General features: G+C 43.1%; 1 protein-coding gene and 1 pseudogene across 4 annotated transcripts in view; both read right to left on the reverse strand.

Moving 5' to 3' along the window:
- The window catches only part of MTHFD1L (methylenetetrahydrofolate dehydrogenase (NADP+ dependent) 1 like), a 190719-nt gene that overhangs the window by 63052 nt on the left and 106159 nt on the right, over positions 1 to 21508 (reverse strand). For all 4 annotated transcript variants that reach the window (XM_044761002.2, XM_070490499.1, XM_070490456.1 and 1 more), the window contains 4 exons: positions 12690 to 12829; positions 6131 to 6172; positions 5226 to 5326; positions 4518 to 4695 (listed from right to left, as the gene is read on the reverse strand). In XM_044761002.2, the coding sequence (XP_044616937.2) occupies positions 4518 to 4695; positions 5226 to 5326; positions 6131 to 6172; positions 12690 to 12829 (461 nt within the window). The remainder of the gene's footprint in view (positions 1 to 4517; positions 4696 to 5225; positions 5327 to 6130; positions 6173 to 12689; positions 12830 to 21508) is intronic.
- On the reverse strand, positions 6597 to 8108 carry LOC106837200 (proteasome subunit beta type-2 pseudogene; annotated as a pseudogene).

The following is a 21508-nucleotide window of genomic DNA, read 5'->3' on the forward strand; positions in this document are numbered from 1 at the left end:
AGGGCAAATCTTCCTCAGCAAAAAAAAAAAAAAAAAAAGGAAAAAATTTAGAAAAGAAAAAGTCAAAGAGAAGATGATTTTGTGGGGCACTTTTAACAACTTCTTAAAGGGACTGTGATCATCCTAAAGGGCTGAGGGGAATTGATGCACTATTTCAAGTTTAAATACATTAATTCTCACATGATAAACCACCTTTGAGCAATTAGGCCACTGTATTTTATTCCATAATTTTCGAATTATTATTCTAGGTTAATCAGAGCTGCCTCCAGTACCATCATCAAAAGTTGCCTACTCTTCAATTAGAAGCTGTTCTGGTAAGAGAAGTGCAGAACTGTTCTCTAGAGAACATGGGCCGCTTACCTCAATCTTCTATAAAGTTCAGCACAGGCTGCCAAGACAGCAGCTTGCTTCTCACTTTAACTACGAGCTCATCTTCATGAAGCCTCGCACCCTCGCCTCATAGCATCTTCTCTAGCTGTCCCTCTTCCCTTTTGTGGTTTGGAGACAATTTCAACTCCCCATACAAAAGCAATCAGGCCCTGTGCTCCTATTCAAATTCCCCCAGATGAGCTCAGGTGTCTTTCTTCTGCAACACAAGACTGGGGCGGTGGTGGGGCAGGGAATAAGACGCCATCGATCCTGGAGTGAACACACTCTTGGTGGAACAGAGTTGAGGAGTCAGCAAAAGGCACAGAGAAGCCCAGTTTGCAGTGAGGAGCAAAAGCGGCCGGGCGATTTATCCAAAAGCATTTTATCACTCCTTTTTTCCTAGAGGGCAACCCCACATCCATCCAGCTGCAAAGCACCAAAGGGTTGGTTGTGGGGGAAAAAAAGAAAGGGAATAAAAAGGGTTTCAAGAAAACCATTACTTACTTTGTAAAGGTTCACCTACACTGAATATGCAAGAAATCAGGGAAAAAACGTTTGAGCTTGGTTATGACTACACCAGTGAATTCAGATTTCTATACCGTTAACAACTGTAAACGGTCCTATATTATCTAACATCGTCTTGCCAGCGTGAGGAACACAGCCATTACGGAGGCAGCACTAGCGAGCAAGAAGCAACAAGAGCTCTTTGCATAAACCGTCATGCACCAAAAGGCCGACACGCTGATTATCTAATAAACAATTACGCAGCTCCAACCTAATTTCTGTGTTTTGAAAAAAGGGAGAGGGGAATGTTGGCAAAGGAGGCAAGAATCCTGGCCTTGAGGCCAGCTATCAGATGTAGGATGTTAGACCACATTATTATAACATTTTCCCCTTTCACAAGAGAGCAAACGTTTTAACAGCATTATCTGCATGAAGAATGGGAATTCTGAAAAAAAAAAAAAAATTTAAAATATCGGTGGAAAGGAAAAGGGTTCATCTTAGGGTTAGTGCGTGTCTGAGACAGCGTAACTCAGAAACGTTTCTTCTGTTTACTGACCTTCTCTTCACCTGGGATGGTTTCCTTGAAGACAGCCGCACTTTGTGAATCATTCATTAAAAAGACTGCCTTTGCCACTCAGAGTGGGAGGTCCGCGATCAGATGGCGGTGGTCGGAGGCACTCAGAGCAGGCGGGAGAGAGGGAGTCTCCTGACAGTGGCTTGTGTAAATCGGCCATGGGCCATGCTAGGCGCTGGAGACACCCCTGCAAGGCTCTCCCGGGCAGCCAGGCCCAGCAAAGAATCCAGGATCGCCTGGGCCAACTGCCACTGGAGTTGGCTTCACTTGCCCTGATGTGCCCACTGCAGGCGACATCGATCCTATGCTTAACATCTCCAGGATCAGAGAACTCACAGCTCTGATTAGAACGTTTTTCTTTAAGTTGAAACCAAGTCGCCTCTCCCATGGATCTCCACCACCTCTGTAACCCAGAACATTCTAGACTCTCATTCATAAAATGGCCTTTCAATAAGACCAGCCTGTTCTGGGCAAACCATCCCAATTCATTCCTGAAGTCCTTCCTTCCACAACCATTTGGCATGCATTCATGCCACTGTCATCCTTCCTCTTCAAGCAGGTCAGCAGTTACTGCCCCTTTAAGGGGTATCCCCACCCCCACCCCTGCTTTTGAACACAGTACTGAATTCTGAAGAACAGAGCAGGACGGTGACCTCCATCATTCTAGATACTCTCCCAGCTCTGACTTTCTGGCTACGGGACACTGTGTGGGCAGCTTACTTAATCTCTTTGTGCTTTACTTTTCTTATCTGTAAAATGGGTAGATACCACCAGTTCCTGCAGGCATGTTAGGAAGAAGTTAACGTGTGCAAAGTGCCCATGTGGCTGGCGCAAAAAGCCCTCCTTAAGCGGGAGTCCTAGCAATAAGTGAGCATCATCACGCTCCTGTGGATGCAACTGTCGACTTAGAGATGCTGTTGCTAAGCCCCTCTCTTCACTGATGCGGCTGGGTTTTGCATCGGGACAGAAAAGAGGAGCGATGTTGCTGTCTGCGACATCTGAGACACAGACCAAGAGAATCTGGGAGGGATGAGGAATGGGAGACCAGCTATTGGCTTGAAGGCTGAGCATGCTCCCTATGAGGACGATCCGACAGCCAGAGCTGGACCACAAAATTCAGAACAGAGATGGTCAGGCGGCTGCCAGGATAAACGGCAAGGAAGAGTGAGGTCCTGGGAAGTTCAGATTTTCTGACTGAAGACTCATTATCCAGATACGCGTAAAAATATACTAGACAACCCAGCAACTCCATCTCTGGGTATATACCCCAAATAACTGAAAGCAGGGTCTCAAAGAGGTATTTTTACACACGTGTTCACAGCAGCATTATTTACAATAGCTAAAAGGTGGAAGTAACCCAAGTGGACATCCACAGGTGAATGGATAAACAAAATGTGGTCTATACATACAATGCACTATGATTCAGCCTTAAAAAGGAAGGGAGTTCTGACATATGCAATAACACGGATGAATCTTGAGGACATCATGCTAAGTGAACGCTACAGACTGAACGTTTGTGTCCCCCCAAATTCCTATGTCGAGCCTGATCCCCAAGGGACGGTACTAGGAGGTGGGGCCTCTGGGGGCGGGAAGAAGGTCATGAGGGCAGAGCCCTCAGGAATGCTATTAGTGTTCGCATAAAAGACCCTACAGAGACCCCTTCCCCTTCCACCTTGTGAGGACACAGTGAGAAGATGGCTGTCTACGAACCAGGAAGTGGTTCCTCACCCGACACCGAATCTGCCGGTGCCTTGATCTTGGACTTCCCAGCCACCAAAACTGTGAGAAATAAATTTCTGTCATTTATAAGCCACCTGGCCTATGGTATTGTTACGGCAGCCTGAAAAGACTGAGACAGTGAATCAGCCGGTCACAAAAAAGACACATAGGGTATGGTTTCACGTATATGAGATATTTCAAGTAGACTGACAGAGACAGAAAGTAGAATGGGGTGGCCAGGGGCTGAGAAGAGGAGAATGGGGAGCCGTTGTTTAATGGGTACAGAGTTTTAATTTTGCACGGTGAAAAGCGCTACGGAGATTGCACAACAACGTGAATGCGGTTAGCACCACTGAACCGCGCACTTAAAATGGTTAGGACGGTACATTTTCTGTTATGTGTCTTGTATCACAATTAAAAATTAAAGCACAATGAGAGAAAAAAGCTATAGCAGCGGCTCGCCCGGTGGCACAGTGGTTAAGTTCCCACATTCTGCTTCAGCGGCCCGGGGTTTGCCAGTTTGGATCCCGGGTGTGGACATGGCACCTCTTGGCAAGCCATGCTGTGGTAGGCGTCTCACATATAAAGTAGAGGAAGATGGGCACGGATGTTAGCTCAGGGCCAGTCTTCCTCAGCAAAAAGAGGAGGATTGGCAGCAGATGTTAGCTCAGGGCTGATCTTCCTCAACAACAACAACAACAACAAAAAGAGCTCTAGCAGAAATGGACAAGGAAAATACTGCCCATGATTTCACAAGCCTTATGAAATTGCTCAAAAGTCTTGTTCTTGTGCAGATCCTGCATGTTAGCTGTTGAATCCTGTTTTCTAAAACCTCTCTCCCTGAGGCCTGTTATCTGGAAGTAGAGCATATAGCCTTCAAGAGCACAGGCTTTGGGACAAGGATTTGGGGGGTCTGCCCTTGGCAGGGCGACCCTGTCAGATGACTGATAACCTCTTTCACCTTTAGTTTTCTTTCTTTTTTTGAGGAAGATTAACCCTGAGCTAACATCTGCTGCCAATCCTCCTCTTTTTGCTGAGGAAGACTGGCCCTGAGCTAACATCCGTGCCCATCTTCCTCTACTTTATATGTGGGACGCCTACCACAGCATGGCTTGCCAACCGGTGCCATGTCTGCACCTGGGATCCGAACCGACAAACCCTGGGCCACTCAATCGGAACATGCAAACTTAACCGCTGCCCCACTGGGCTGGCCCTACCTGTAGGTTTCTTATCTGCATGGTTGCTGTGATGACAAAATGGAATAGTCTATGCAAAGCTCTCAGCACTGGCCTGACGCACAGTTAAGGTGTAAGACATATTAGCCACCATTATCCTTGTTGTTGGATCTTACCTGAACGTCATAAAGGAACTGGAAACGACTTCCTTCACTTGCGGCTTCTCTCACAGCCCGAGCCAGGTCCACCGACCCTTTTCCGCCAACCGACCAGTGATAGCAGGGGACCGCATCAAAGGCACCAGCCCGCTTCGCGAGCTCACACACCAAGTCTATCTCAGCACGGGTGTCGGTCCTAGTGATGAAAACGTTTGTGGTTTTGCATCTGTATTCATTTAGTGATGTTTTTCAAGAAAGACTAGCTGCTTCTCCAGATCTTTGCTCCTTAACACTGAATATATTCTAAACATCAAAAGTGGTTACATTGTGTTTAAATAAATCAGACTTAAAGAAAAGCATGGGAAAAAAATCCTCTCACAGGACGCAAATATTTCAAGTTGTTAAGGGTTTTATCGAGAAAATTCCATAAGGTTTCTCTTTGATCATCCAGTCTTTCAGACAGAAATGCTGGGTGGGATTAAAAAAAAAAAAAGCCAAAGAAATGGTAACTGACTATATAGATTTCATCTCCCTAATAACATTTGAGAACACTTTAGCTACAATGAAACCAATCTAAATCAAACCAACCAAACAAACAGAAAGAGCTGAGTATTTCTGTATACTTTGAGATGAAGCAGAGAAAGACCAAACAGCCACGAGACACAAATACAGTTCACAGGGTGGCCCAGTGAAATGGCCGCATTTAAAGCAGGGGGCTTAACTTACTTAAAGACATTGAGGGCCACGACAACTGGAACCCCAAAGAGCTGAGTGATCTGAATCTGCTTCTGAAGGTTACAGCAGCCGTCTGCCACCAGCGGGATGTTCTGCAAGAAAACCAGACCCCATGGATCTCCTCCCACCAAACCGGCCAAAGGAAACTGGCAGGCCCACTTGGGCAGGTATTGCTTCCGTCTTTGCTCACTTTACTGTCCTAGGAGCTATGAAAGAAGACTATAAATCACTTTCTCCTCCAAGAAAGATGGCTGCAGAGGGAGGAGGCTCATTTTCGAAATCATTTCTAAGATTATTCTGGGTCCCTTGGCATATTTGGGTTTTGAGCCAGGCAGCTATTTCTACTGCTGACTGTCGGCCAGCACATAAGCGAGGTGCCCACGCTCTGAAGGCTGGTGGACAGGAAGGCACAAGGCCCAGGGAGGGCGAGCAGCGCTGTCCAGCTACGCTCTGCTCCAGTCCCTGGTGCCACCTGTAGGAGGCAAGAGGTACTGCTGCCAGTAAATCGAAGTCTGTTTACAGAAAGCAGTCGGGTAGCCTCAGCAAGTCATAAAGCCAGTTGTGTATCCTCCAAGGTCAGCTTTTTCCATATCAAAAGAACACGTGGGAATAAGCCTCATGTTTGTTTCTGTGCTGGGGACTGTGAGCTCCCGCTCTGATGGCTGCCCAGGGCGTGGGGACCGCACAGAAAGCCTGCATCCACCATTTCTCAAGATCGAAGAGTTAACGGAATGGATCTCATCTCTTCCCCCGACCCGTTCCCTCTTGGGTTTTTGGAAAAGCACTAAGAGGCCACGGGTCTAGGACGCATTCACTGATTGAGAATCAACTGCAAGCCAGTGGTTAACCGGAACGGAACGATTCTTCACATTAGCCTTTTAAACAGCCACTCTTACCTCCTCTGTATATTCTCTCTTCAGAGGGATACCAGCAGTTACCTGAGACAAGAGACAAAATTAAGAATAATCTGATTAAAATGCTTACTCTAATTGATACAGATCTGAAGGAAAAACAAATCATGGTCGCTTTGGGGGAAGGTACATTTAAAAGCACACTTTGTTTCCTCTAAACGGAACTGGCAGCCCCGGCCGAACATAAAGTCTTGTGGGAAGATTTCACCAAACACTGGGGCCTGGGCCCTACCCAGACCAATTACACCAGGGCTTCTGGGAGGGGGACCCAGGACCAGTAAGATTTAAAAACTCCTCAGGTGACTCTAATTTGACCCAATATTATGACCTTTCATACTGTTGCCCATTATCTCAGCATAAAGTGTAATCTGTAAATGATTAAATACCCAATTTACACAAAGTGCATCATCATTCTAAATAAATTCTAAACCACTGTGAAGTGATTGCCATTACTTTTTTTTTTTTCAATTTGTCCATATGCAGCTTTATTCTGAATTAACCACCTATCAAGAGTGCAGGTCCAAAGAGTAGAAAAAAATAAAGGAGCCCATCCAAAAAAGTTCCCTGGCAAGTGTGAAGGAGGGCATGACGTTAGGAGCCATGTCTAGGAAAAGAAATGTTGTCCAGCTTGTGAATGCCATTTTTTTCAATGATTCGAACACTGAAGGCTGGCAGATTCAGGATGAAGTGTTTCTGGAGCTCCTCTAGACATTTCCTAAGAAGCTCCACTGCCCTCTCACGTGAGAGAGTTGGTGTGTAGTATCGGTCCAGGATACTGAGAGTCAGAAAGGCACCATAGCCGTGGGCTGCGAAAGGGGCCTTGGCCAAGGCGGCCAGGTAGTCCATGTAGTAGAGAGCTGGAGCCTCATGCTCATTGTAGCCAGCCAGGAGGAGGTTGACATGATATGGAGTCCGACTCCGGAGACAGTCAGTCAGGTTTCGGCGTGTGAAATTAGCTGCTGCTGTGGGAGACAATTCATAACCATTTCGCATCTTGTAAAGTTGCACATTTTTCTGAATATATTCTGCAAACTGTGCAGTGTCTCCAGCCTCTCCAACACATAGGAGTAAGATTTTTTCACTCATCTTAAACATCTTGTCATGATCGTCCTTCATCTGGACAATATTGCAAGCGGCCACCGGGACGGAGGCAACAAGGACATAGTCGGGGCCCTGGATGCCGATGAGGTACTCCATGCTGGTGGGTGGCAGGAGGCTGGGGGCTGCAGCTTCAACAGAGTGCCTGATTGCCGTTACTTTTGCTTTTATTTGGCCTAGTTACTCACAATAACCTGTGGGGTTGGCAGTTTAAAGATGGGGAAATTGAAAAAGCTGGGAGAAGGCAGGAGTCTTGCCCAAGGTTACACAGCAAATGAGAGGCAGACGGGGACCTGAACATCATGGGGTTCTGAAAACCCAATCTAGTACCTTTCCACAATCCCACGCTGTTATTGTGTGGAGCCCGCTGCTGGTTTTGGTGGGAAACACGACGGGGCATTTGGATTCTCTGAGCACGTGGTGACTTACTCTCCTCTCAGTAGGAGAGACCTTGAGAATATCAGAAAGCCTTTGGAAAGAAGTTGCCTCTGTGACAAATTGTTTTTCGATAACTTGTGGGAACATAATGAAGTATTTTCAGAAGGGTTTTCCAGCAGTGGCGTAGACAAAATTGGAACAACTAAAATGCTAGATTAAAAAAAGAACGTAAAGCATTGCTGAGCTTGCACACATGCAAAGTTCCACAGAATCAAAAATTAAGCAAAAGCAGTAAGAATGGATTGTATACAAATGCCAAAAAGTAGAGAGGATCAATAAAACTGAAAATTGGTTCCTAAAAAGACTAACAAAATCGACAACACTCTGGTAAGATTTTTAAAAAAAAGAATGAAAAAATGTTATAACTGAATGTGCTGTAGACAGAATTAATAGGATACTATCATCCACTTTCTACCAATACATTTAAAAACACAGAGAAATGCATAGGGGTATACCTTTTATTAAAACTCATTTAAGAAGAAACAGAAAACCTAAACAGTTCTATATTCATTAAAAAAATTAATTTATCCATCATCCCTAAGCAACAGACCCAGACAGTGTTAAAGGTGCATTCTTCCCATTTTTGAATAAACCGATTATTCTAATGTTACACAATCCTTATAGAGTATATAAAAAAGAAGGAATCCTTCCCAATTTATGTGGCTAACTGATAAATATAGATACAAAGATCCTACTTAAAACATTAGGAAAGCAATATGCAAAATGTAATTATTCATCAAAAAAGATAATATATCCTCAAGTTGGATTTATTCTAGGAACCTAAGGTTCATTTAATACTTGAAAGCTAAGTAATATAATTTGTAACAATAGTAGGTTAAAGAGAAAAACCATATCATCTAATAGATGAAGACAATTATTCAATATCTATTTAGTATAAAGACTTGGCAAACTAAGACCAGAAGGCAATTTCCCTAACCTGATAAAAAACGTATACTAAAAATCTATAGAAAACATCATACTAGTGATGACCTATTAAAAGCATTCCCTTTGCGATAGGGAATGAGAAAAGGATGGCACCTGTCACCACTATTTAATACAGCATTGCAACTACGAAGACTGGTCAGTAACAAGAAGAAAAAGGATAAAGATGGGAAAAGAAGAAACAGCTGTCATTATTTTTAGGGATGATCGCCACATAGAACTCCCTAAAGTATCTCTAGCTAAATTAGAACAATTAATAAGAGAATTTAGAGAGGTCATGGGATATAAAAGCAATATACAGCACGTGTCACTTAACGACAGGGATATGGTCTGATAAAGGCGTTGGTAGGTGATTTTTGTCGTTGTGCAAACATCATAGAGTGGACTTACACAAAGCTACATGGTCTAGCCTACTACACGCCCAGGCTGTATGGTACTAATCTTATGGGACCACCATCGTATATGCGTTGTATATACATTTTAAAAGATCTAAATCAAGGAAGAAATATCCCATGCTCTTAGATGGAAAGCTGTCTAACCTCCCCAACTTTATCTATGGATTTAATGCCATTCGATCAAAATCCTAAGATTCTTTGTGAAACTTCCTGAGCCAATCCTAAGATACACAGGGAAATGAAAAAAGCCAGTCACAGGCCAGGCACACGTGAAGGACCTGATGAGCTTGCCCTACAGGGTGTCAGCGTGGCATAGACACAATTCTGTTTAGATAGACTAGAGCAAGGGAGATCCCAGAAAAAGACCTACAAGCATGTGGAGAATTGATTTATCACAAAGTAGCCTTGAAGACAAGGAAGGAGGAGGGACTGTGTAAGTAAACAGTGCCAGGCCTATTGGATATTAACACAGTCATGGGTCACTTAACGACAGAGACACCTTCTGAGAAATGCATCGTTAGGCGACTTCATCATCGTGTGAACATCACAGAGTGAACTTACACAAACCTAGGTGGTACAGCCTACCACAAACCTAGGCTGTATGGTACTAATCTTATGGGACCATCTTTGTCTATGTGGTCTGTCCTTGACCGATATGTCATTATGCAGCACATGACTATATAGAAAAAATGAAATTAGATCTGGTCTCTGCACCACACACAAAAATCAGCAATAATGGGTGTAATGGTTAAATTTGTGTCAACTTGGGCCATGGGGTGCCCAGATATTTGGTCAAATATTATTTTGAGTGTTTCTGTGAGGGTATTTTCAAATGAGAATAACATTTAAGTCAGTGGACTCTGAGTAAAGCAAACTGCCCCCCAGGATGTGTGTGGGCCGCATGCAATCAGTTGGAGGCCCAAATAGAACAAAAAGACTGCAAGAGAAAATTCAGACTGGGACTGAACTGGAACTTAGGCTTTCCGGAGTCTCCAGCCTGCTGGCCACTCTGTAGATTTCGGACTTGCCAGCCTCCACGATTAGATGAGCCAATTCCTTATAATACATCTCTTTTTATATAAATATACATCCTTGGGGCTGGCCCAGTGGCACAGCGGTTAAGTGCGCATGTTCCACTTTGGTGGCCCAGGGTTCACCAGTCCGGATCCCGGGTGCAGACACGGCACTGCTTGGCACGCCATGCTGTGGTAGGTGTCCCACGTATAAAGTAGAGGAAGATGGGCACAAATGTTAGCTCAGGGCCAGTCTTCCTCAGCAAAAAGAGGAGGGTTGGCAGCAGATGTTAGCTCAGGGCTAATCTTCCTCAAAAAAAAAAATATATATATACACACACACACACACACATCCTATTGCTTCTGGAGAATCCTCCGTAATACATTGGGTTTAAAAAACTAATTGAAAAGGAATATCTGGATCCAAAATTATGAGATTATTATATATATTTCATATTATAACAGTATTAGTTCTTATACTGCACCAGGAATAGTCGGTACTTTGGAAGACAGAATATGAATTTAAAATGATTGGGGCTAAAATGGGCAAGTTCAAGGGTCCCAGGACTTTCCACTGCACACACTATGGAAAGAAACAAGCTGAATAAACATAAAAGGCAGCCATGGTTATTTGTGTAATGATATCAAAAGGAAATAGAAATTATAACGGATCAAAAACATTACCACAGAGTTGTTTCAAGTATGAAGGAATGACACTGCGATGGGTAACATGACATATAGGATTAAGAGAAAGTTCATTTATTATTCAATCACTGAAAACATTTCCTTGATACCGACTCTGCCAGGCACTAGGGATACACAATTAATAAGACACAGTCCTTAATCTCAAGGGGTTCAGAGTTGAGTTGGAGACACACATACATTCACAAAACAACAGGATGCAGAAGGATGCTAAGCTTCGTCTAGCTTCCTGATTCCTCTTCCATATCTGTGCCTGCAAAGCTTGAGCCCTGTCACCATCATCGCTGGCGTGGAACCATGACTTTAAGTGGAAGTGGAAGAGGCACAAAGAATTAAGGAGGAAAAAATGCAATCACTGTGAAACAGCACATACATTAAGATGAACGGAAATAGGATTATAAATCGCGTCGAGGATTTTTACAGGACAGAGACCAGCGCATGGAAAAAATCTGGACTAGAAGTCAAGAGACCTTGATTTCACATCTGATTAGTCCCCTAAATGGACGTGTGACACTAACCAAGCGTCTGAATCATTCTGCACCTCAGCCATTTCATCTGTATAAAGACGGAACCAGACTAGACAATTTCAAAGCCCTTTCCAGTGTTGAAGCTCTTTGATTTTACAATTTTCAGGGTGCAAAACAGAGAGGGAGAATTTCAAATGCATCTTATATCGGCAGAAATAGTTTTCTGAAACTGGAAGCTGGTATACAGATTCAAAGTCTGAAGTCAAAGAGTGATTGTAGCAACAAGTGGTGTTTTGGGCAAAATCAAAATTCTTTAGGATTCACTATCTTATAATATGTGTTGTGTCAACCTTCCATTTGAAATAACGATGAAACTTTAGGCTAAAACGAAGTGCTTAAGTGTCTCGTATTATGAATGGATTGGGATTCAGAAAATGTTTACCCATCATTAACATTCAGGTCTTCACAGTGGATAGAGAAGGGGGTTTGGGCCCAAGTCCCAGTTAGGCTCTCTGCTGGCCTGGTGACACTGCCCACATCCTTAAACCCATCCAACCTCAGCTTCCTCATCTGTAAAATGGTATAAAATAATGCCTGCTTCTCCAGGACGAAGAATTGCTTAGATGATTAAATGATGCACAATATGGTGTTTCATGATGGCAAATCTGTTATTTATTTTTGCTATGTAGTTAGTCATTGATGATATGACTTTCGTGTACAAAGTATACCAACGAAGAAATCAGATGTGCCAGTTTGTCTAATACCTTAATAATATAAGTGACAAAGAAACTTCTAATTATTTTATTTCCAAAATGATTAACCGGTATAACATTTTTTTCTTCTCCCTCTGGAAATACCTAAAAATGAAAGAGAAAAAGACTACACCTTCTGTGGAAGGAATTTCTTTTCAGATGTGTGTAAATTCTCTATATAAGATAGGTTAATATCAAAAGTCTTTAAAAATATTAAAATTTGTGTTTTCCAAGCAAAGCTGTCTCAGAACTAAGCAATCCAGTGCTATCTCAGAGTTATGAAGTGAAACCATAATAAACAGAAACAGAAAGAAAATAGTTTTAGATGAAATCTGATGCAATGTAGCATCAGTGAACCAAAAAACTCTGTACAAACAGTGAAAAACCTCACCCACAAAAGCCATCACTCTAACCCTTACGCTCTCTGCTCAGGAACCAGAGCCTCACTCCTCTCATTAACGCGGGGTTATCAAAGGTTGACACGAGTTTCAGATATAAATCTTAGGACTAAAAAGCGGTTCCATGATGCTCCTTTCCAAAACACTGCTTAGAAACAACTTGGGGGGTGCTGCTATTTGCTTCAACTTGCTAAACTGTAGGGGCCCCATAATGATGATTTGTTAGAAAGGAGCTGCTTTAGGAAACTGGAGTGATCAAGCAGGCCTGAACGTTTCAAACGCTGAATTCTGCTTTATCTTAATTTTAAAATCTGTTTTATTAGGAAGGGTGGGACTTACGCTTGGCCCGCCTCCGTGCATCTTCAGAGCTCGAACCGTTGCCACCAGCACGACAACGTTGGGCACCAAGCCAGAGGCCCGGCACTTGATATTGAAGAACTTCTCCATTCCAATATCGGCGCCAAAGCCAGCTTCGGTTACTGTGGAGAATCAGATCGGACACTTGCTGTTACCTTTTAAAAACGAGAGTAGGTTTCGGCGATCATGGGTCTGATTCACGTTGCAAGGACAGCTGAAACTCCCCTCTACTTCCGGGTTACATCTTGTTCATATGCAAAGGGAAGGCGATTTTCAAAAATGTTCTACTTGCTCACATTCCCTAAAAAGATAGCTCTCCGCTCTGCTTCACACGACCGTGTGTAACGACTCATCGCCAAGGCCAAGATTTTCCCGCTGGTAAATAACTCAAAACAAAGCTTTTCTCAACACAGATGGGATTTTCAAGTTTTTAATCAGTTTCCAAATTGTATCAAAGGACATTGCTAGCATGATTACTATGGAAGATCCTTTCTCAGTCTTTATAACATGCATAGAGGACTAGTTATTTTAGGGCCACCTGGTCATTTCTGTTGATTGACAAAATTCAAGGTAGTTCAGCGGTTTAAGGAGGTGGATCATCAAGTTTGGCATAAGATAGCATCTTTATTCCACAACCACAGAAGACGAGCATCTTTAGCCATCCCCTCCCCCACCCCTATAGTGCTGGAAATGTTACTGTGGCAAACACGGACACAGCAGACAGAACATCTAACATTGTCTTCCAAGAGAATACTAGTGACACTGGGTCAGCAACAGCATCTTCACACATAAACAAGAGCTCTAGGACCAGCAGTACCAGCAGCCTCTGGGGGCTTATTAGAAATGCAGAATCTACGTACCCCAGACCTACTGAATGAGAATCAGCATTTTAACAAGATCCCCAGGTGAGATGAATGCCCGTTAAAAAAAGCACATTGCTCTAGAAAGGAATACTATTAATGTAATAGAAAGTAAATATTTATGAAATATGAACTATCTATTGACAGTACTACTAAGGCCATAATTTAAGCCAGAGATAGGAATTGGCAGTAAAAAAACCTACTAAGATAAAATAAAAAACACTTAAAATGTGAATGAAGGAAGATATTTGTCTCCAGCATTCACTGAATACACACATTTTAACAAGAAGTAAGGAAAGAGGGGGCCGGCCGGGTGGCGCAGTGGTTAAGTGCACATGTTCTGCTTTGGCGGCCTGCGGTTCGCCGGTTCGGATCCTGGGTGCAGACATGGCAATGCTTGGCAAAAGCCGTGCTGTGGCAGGCGTCCCACATATAAAGTAGAGGAAGATGGGCACGGATGTTAGCTCAGGGCCAGTCTTCCTCAGCAAAAAGAGGAGGATTGGCAGCAGATGTTAGCTCAGGGCTAATCTTCCTCAAAAGAAAAGAATTAAGGAAATAAATGATTAAATGTCACACATAATTTCAAACTCTAAATACATCAACAGTTGTTCTAATTCTTTACAGTTTCCTTTAAGTTCTTCATATGCCTATATAACTTTCACAGAATAGGTAGAATTTCATAGTCTGCCCCTTTACTTTAAAATTATCACAGAGTTTTCTTGCTGTACTACAAACATTCAAAATTTATGATTATATGTGGCAGCTTATAATTTTGTTGAGTTGATGTACCAAGATTTACAAAATTGTTCCCCTTGTTAGTAGATGTTTGGGTTGTTTCCAACATAAACAATGCTGCAAAATATCTGTGCATATGAGCTCGAACCTTTTTCAAATTATATTTTGGAATAAATTCCCACGGGTGAGAGTATGGTGCCAGAGGATATAAAAAATTTTTATGACTGTTGATATGCTTTTGACAAATTGAAAAATATTCCTTTAAAAATATTCAATTTGGAATGGAGATAGCTACAAAGTCATTTTTTCCTTCATTATGTTTTCTTTGAACAAGCGATTTAGCAGAGTAATTTAAAGACGTAAAAGACACTCCTTTTTATATAGTATTTGGGGCAAGTCTAGTGATTTTATTAGCCGTGGTCAAAACTGGAGAAAACCATTGACAATAACAATGTCTACCTCAGTGGTACTCCTGTAAAACCAATGCTCACTTTAGCCTGATGGTGGACCCCAGAAAAGGAATATTCAGATGACTTTGTCAAAAGTCCTTATAGAGTGGCCTCCTGGTGGGGGAAAAGATGGAGAGCAAGGCCATGAGTACTGGACTACAGTTGACCACCCTGCTGGTTAGTATCACAGAGAGATAAGCAGACAGACAGGATCCAGAATCCCCCCCAGCTGTGCATATGAGCTGACAATTGAACAGTGATAATTATCAATTGAACCCTGATGAGTTACTTGATCTATTTCAGACTCAACATCCTCATTTGACTTGCCGGGAGGATGAAGTTAGAGAACACACATAAAATACTGAACTGGGTTTTTGGTGCCTAGTGGGAGCTCACAAAAATGGTTGGCATCATTACTGCCAAAAGAACAATTCTCCCACTTGGTAGAAATCATATTCAATTCTTCAGCATTTGTTGAATTCCTTCTATGTCTTGGCATTTTTCTCAGTGGCAGAAGCCCAGTCTTAGGGTCCCTAACCTTAAGCACTCCAGGGACGTAGCAAGAGAGACCGTCTGCTACTGGACTCCAGAGAATTGGAGCTCAGCACGCCACCAGGGATGGATTTTGCCCAGGAGGTTTGGGGAAGGTGACGACAGAGTCAGGCCCTAAGGGACAAAGAGGTTTCCTCCAGAGTTTCAGAGAGTTGGGGGAGGAGAGGGGAAAAGGAACAAAGGGATTCACAGATAAAGGACAGAGCAAGAGTAGAAGCCAATTTGTCAAGAAGAGAAATGATCTGTGATGACTGGAGAAGTCATTATTTCAACTACCAAGACCCATTCTCTGGTCTGATCAGTTCTGAGGAGGAGAGACTCAAGGAACCAAAGTTTCACACATTTTTTTACAAAGCTGTGCTATTTGAAAAACTGTTCAATGTTGCCCGATGGCCAGAAGTAGAGCATTGCGTACATTTTACATAACGGGGTTTGATTACGTGATCTCTAAGGTCTTTCCAACCGGAAGCACGTTTCCACTTGAAGCTCCCCTGGTAGACTGTAGGCTCCGTGAGGACAGAGACCATGTCTGTTAGAGATCAACCCTGCAACGCATGGAGTAGGCACTGAACAAACAAATCACAACCTAGTTACCGCGTTCGCCTTCCTTCATCAGCTCACTTTGCTTAAAGGAAAAAATCCAAGTTCCTTAACATCAAACCTGAGGCCACCCTAATGTAACCTCAAGCACACACCTCAGCCTTCATCTTCCTCACGCTCTGCCTCAAATTTCACGCTTTGGGAATATCCAGCTTTCTGCAGAGCTCACACACACTATGTTACTTGTCGTCTCCACCCCTCTTCTCCCACCTGGAACATTCCGCTCTGCCCTCTCCCTTCTTTAACTCGTTGTCCAAGCCTCAGTTCAGAGGTCGCATTTCCTGGAAGCTTGCCCTGATCCCCTCAGGCAGAGAGAGCTACTGCCCCTCGCCCATCCCGGGTGCTCCCTCGTGGGGCCCACATCTACCTCTGCACCTAGCATCCTAATTTAGACTCAGGTGTCATCTTGCACGTAGAGCTCAGGGACCCTATCTCACTCATCTTTGCATCTCCAGTACCTAACACAGTACCTGGCGCGTATAAATGAATGAACTGACAAAGATATGAAGAAACTGTCAGAATTGGAGCCAATGACGATATAAAGTCAAGTCTACCATTCAATGGAGATAGGTAGATAGACACAAAAAATAGAATTAAACAGAATTAAAAATATGTTCTTATTCCTCCCTATCAGACCTTTTTCCTAACAACACCAAAACACTTTTAATACAAGGTATAAATATCATATCTGATAAAGATACGGCCATCTCAAGTGTCTACATAGGCTAGCTAAGCTTCATTTCATATTTTGAGAGATAAATTGGAAAAAAAATAGTAGTAACAGAAAACTTCAGTTAGGGAAGAAAACAGGATGCAGTTATAAAGGTCCACAAGCTGTGGCTTCCAAAGGCAAAGGAAATATGGAGGCAAATGATGTGAGGAAAACAGAAGAAAGTGCCAAATTCTCACGCTTTGAAAACTGTTCTGAAATACTGCATGGAATCACTTTTATGTTATTTGTTTTCAAATATCAGCTGCTAGGGAAAACAGAGAGCATGGAAAAGGTATGCTGAGGTACATTAGTAATACAAAAGTAAGGACCACGTGATGTGTCATCAAGGAGCATTATCTTGGAAATGGACCCTTCAAGGGCTGTGTATCTGTGTCTTAGTACCTCAGAGGCTTTGATATGAGAAGGGGACAAGCCACCCTTACTGGCAAGTTCCATTTCTCAGGCACTCCCTGGGAACTGTCAACATAGAAAGCCTGTAAGTTAAGTTTTCCTAGTGATCTGAAGTAAGCAATTTATTCCCTTCTCATATTTGCTGCTCTTAATAAATTTTAAAAGAGATAGGAGCTAAAGAACTACTTAATGGCGACTTTAATAGAGACGTGTTCTTGAAGCAAGTGCACTTACTCTGATTTAACATTCCTGAAAAGCAGGTAATGCAGACTTCTGAAAGCTGCATATTTAAAAAGGCTTGCAAGAAAATGCTTGCACATGCCACGACAATTATTTGTCTTGGCAATCTCTTTGCAGGGGTGGGGGTGGGGACAGTTATTCAACTTAGAACATGAATGAAAACAGGAAACGCTGGCTGATGTTTATTGTGGAGGCACGGGGGCTATTCGATAGCAATTTTTCACATGGCTTGATTCAAACCTCAAAACCCACAATCTGTTCAGAAAGGAAGTGTCCGGGTTGGGAAGGGACTGACCATTTGGACAAATCCTGTTAGGAACCTGCACAGGAAGCAGAGCTCTGGCTTCAGGTGGAGAATAAAAACCAATACTGGACAGCCAGGCAGCTGGCTTTCCATGCTGATCGGCTAGGGCACCCTGAGTCATGCTGCACAAACTGAACAGCATCCACAATGACAATGACAAAACAGTACTGGCAGGCACACATGACATCTATGAAATTCCTCAATGAGGCAGAGAGATGATTTTTATATCTCAAATTATTCTATCATATAACTTGCAGAAGAAAGTTTCGATGTCAGTTAGGACTTGGATAAGTAATCACCCAGCTGCTAACTTACAAAAAAGCATTAACGTCATCACTACACAGGCGGGCCCTATAAATTATGGGTTCATAAAATTCTGCAGCTGTGAGGGAACTAACCGCCCCGGGGTTCCTATGTGCCGGGGAAGTTACCTTCTTGAGATAAGAGCCCACTGCAGTGTCCCGGGTCCCTCTGATGCCCAGCCCAGAGCTCTCCTTTCTGTATGACACATTTTCTGCCACTTGGCATCTTATTCAAAAGCATTTTCTTTTTTTAGAGCTAACATCTGCTGCCAATCTTTTCTTCTTCTTCTTCTTCTCCCCCCCCCCCCCCAGTACATAGTTGTATATTCTAGTTGTGGGTCCTTCTGGTTGTGCTACGTGGGATGCCACCTCAGCATGGCCTGATGAGCCATGCCATGTCCACGTCCAGGATCTGAACTGGTGAGACCCTGGGCCCGCGAAGCAGAGCGCGCAAACTTAACCACTCGGCCACGGGGCTGGCCCCTCAAAAGCAGTTTCAATTAAACACATGCGTCCCAAAATTTAAGAAAAACTTTCACTTCTTCTCATTCAACAATTACCGAACTTCTGTTATTTTCCCTGGCATTTAAGCAATTACCTACGTACTCATGATTTCAGTTAGTGAGGAAACAGTACATTTTTAACACGACAAAGATGAGAGATTAATTAATTACCTGATGAAAAGGCATATCTTTCTGAGCTTGCCTTTTTCAGTTTTTTTTTTTTTTGCTTGAATTCCCTTTGATATTTTAACATGTTTATTTATTTGCCAGTAGGCAGGTGAGTTTGAATTCGGTTTTGTTTCACGTCTACTTCTCAACGGTCTCATGCTGTAGTACATTTACGGAACCCATTTCTATGGGATCACAAACCATAAGTGTAATCAGTGGTTCTCAGCTGGCAATGATCTGCTCCCCAGCGGGCATCTGGCAATGTCGAGTCACTGTTGGTTGACATAACTGGCACCAAGCAGGCTGAGGCCAGGGATGCTGCTAAACAACCTCTATTGCACTGGACAGTCACCACCCCACAAAAAAACCCACCAAAACCAGAATTATCTACCCAAAATGCCAACAGAGGTTGAGACTCTCTGCTGTAGCTTCGCACTTTCTAGATACTCTTCCTAAGAATGTTATAAATGCATCAGATGCTAGAATAAAAAATTGTGCAAGATTATGATGTGAATGATAACCTTTTACCCCATAAGATCTGAAATAGGAATAATCCCAGTAAAAATTCTGCCCAGCACAGCTGATGTGCTGCATTCATGGTGCCTTCACTACGACATGGCAGCTCCTGGTGATGAAAAGCAGTGTCTCACTGGGTGACTGTGGCACTAACTTCATGAGGAAGGAGGGAGGGATGGACAGAGAAAATCAATATGAGACAGCACAGGGGAGAGCAACAGTCAGTCTTACTGCCAAGAACAAACAGCTATGATGGGGAAAAGCTATTGTAATTAGTGACAAAGCTATTCTGATTAGTATAGGGAAAGGCAGAGAACTCACATTTCCTAACACTGTCTATGTGCCAGGTACTGTACTAGCCTCCTCAAGCTCATTTCCCTCTTCATCACCTGGGAGGTATCTCAGTCCTCTGCTTACAGCTTATGGAGCTAAAGATTAGAAAGTTTAAGTAATTTTTCCCAAGGTCACACAGCTACAAGGCGATAGAGCTTGGGTTGACACCATAGCCCCTGTGATGGCAGTCTATGCCAGAGTCCCTACCCGACACGGCCTTGTCAATAAACAACCCATCACACAGCATTTCTCTAGCTCAACCGCTGGTCAGCTGTGCTCACCACGATGAAAATCTTAACACCTAGTGCTTCTAGAATATTTTGTTACGTAACCTGGAGCTCTAAATTCTTTTCCTGAACTCTGATAGGTAAGTGTGTCCAGACTCATTTTCTAATTGCAATATGGCCCTGCTGTGATAACAGAAAGTACATAATCTGGACTTTTCTCTGTTACGATGTGCCTTTCTTTCTTTTTTTGTTTACTCAATTCAGAAACTTACTTTCACTCTTAGAGCAACTCATTTAGGGATAACAAATCACGTCCTCGCCTAGATCTTGGACTACGTGTCAACAGTGCTGAGCCCTCGCAGTGACAGGGCGTATTCTGGTGAACAAAGAAAGATGTCCCTGAGAGGAAGCTCCGAGGATCAGTACATCTGGGCTTGGTACCCAACGCCAGAGGAAGAGGCCACAGGCAGAGAACACTCACTCTGCAATCTGCCTCTTGACAACCAAATGATCTCCTGGGGGCTAGAAGGTATTTCATCACCTTTCACTGGTCCCAAGATCCCAAGATTTGACTTCCCAGCCTCCTCCAGCCAGGCATCCGCCCGCCCATCACTGGTTGGGAAATGAGCCACTCCAACTCTCCAGCTTGGGTTTTCTTTCCCAAACCGCACGTCCTATAATTATCACCACGAGCACACTGTGGGAAAAAAGGCGGCAGAGACCTTAGATCTGAAATTCTCATTTTTGTTTTTACCTTGGGGAAAACCCTTCTTGGACCCTGAGACAGAGTTCAATTGAGGCACCAAGAGAATATTCCCTTGAGTTTCTGGCTACTTGATACGCCTGAATGTTGTCACCAGAACTGCAAATTGAATTTCCACCTTTCGATGTCACGAAGGAGTCCTTTATTCCATGGATACTCAGAGGATTAGAACTTTTTTTTTTTTTTTTAAAGATTTTATTTTTTCCTTTTTCTCCCCAAAGCCCCCCGGTACATAGTTGTGTATTCTTTGTTGTGGGTTCTTCTAGTTGTGGCATGTGGGACGCTGCCTCAGCGTGGTCTGATGAGCAGTGCCATGTCCGCGCCCAGGATTCGAACCAACGAAACACTGGGCCGCCTGCAGTGGAGCGCGCGAACTTAACCACTCGGCCACGGGGCCAGCCCCGGATTAGAACTTTTAGGTTTCATAGCTTTATAATGGTAATAATTTTCCTCTCCATGATACATGCAACAAACATACATATCAAATACACAACATATTGAGTTTCCCCTTACTTTGGACATGAACTTGATTTTATGGCCCATTAGAGGTCTCACAGAAGAACGAGTCCTTACAATCAGCTTGGCTCAAAAGGGGTTGAGATAAAAAATATGTCTTCCCAGGGCAGATTTTGCTAACTTAATTCTTAAGAGAATTTCTGGTAAACAGAGGGAGAAATAAAACTGTGGCTTTCACTGTCAGCACTTTACTTTCTCATGACAAATCAGAAATAAAAATATAACCTTTGCACAGGAAGAACCAAGGTATATGCTGGACGAGACTTCGTTCTGAAGCACAGTGAGCTATAATTCCTGAACAATACTAAGGGAAATGGAAACTAGACTCTTCAAACTGCCCTTTTCTGCCTTATGTAAACACGTCTATTCAGCTGCAGCTATCTGCAGATGAACTCAGGAAAGCTGAGTTCAAAGTCACAGAAGCATGCGAATTCTGCACTTGAGCTCAAGGTGAGCAGGCCTTGGGGAATTTTAATTATTTTTTTCAGTGACTAGAAGGAGAATTAAGTAAACCAGGATGAATCACTAAATTAACTACAAGGCATTCTTAGAACAGCTGAAAAAGAAATGAATCTTGATTCAGAACATATTAATTTTGAGGATCCAACTC

This window comes from Equus asinus, chromosome 1, assembly GCF_041296235.1.
Source record: "Equus asinus isolate D_3611 breed Donkey chromosome 1, EquAss-T2T_v2, whole genome shotgun sequence".
Lineage (NCBI taxonomy): Eukaryota > Metazoa > Chordata > Mammalia > Perissodactyla > Equidae > Equus > Equus asinus.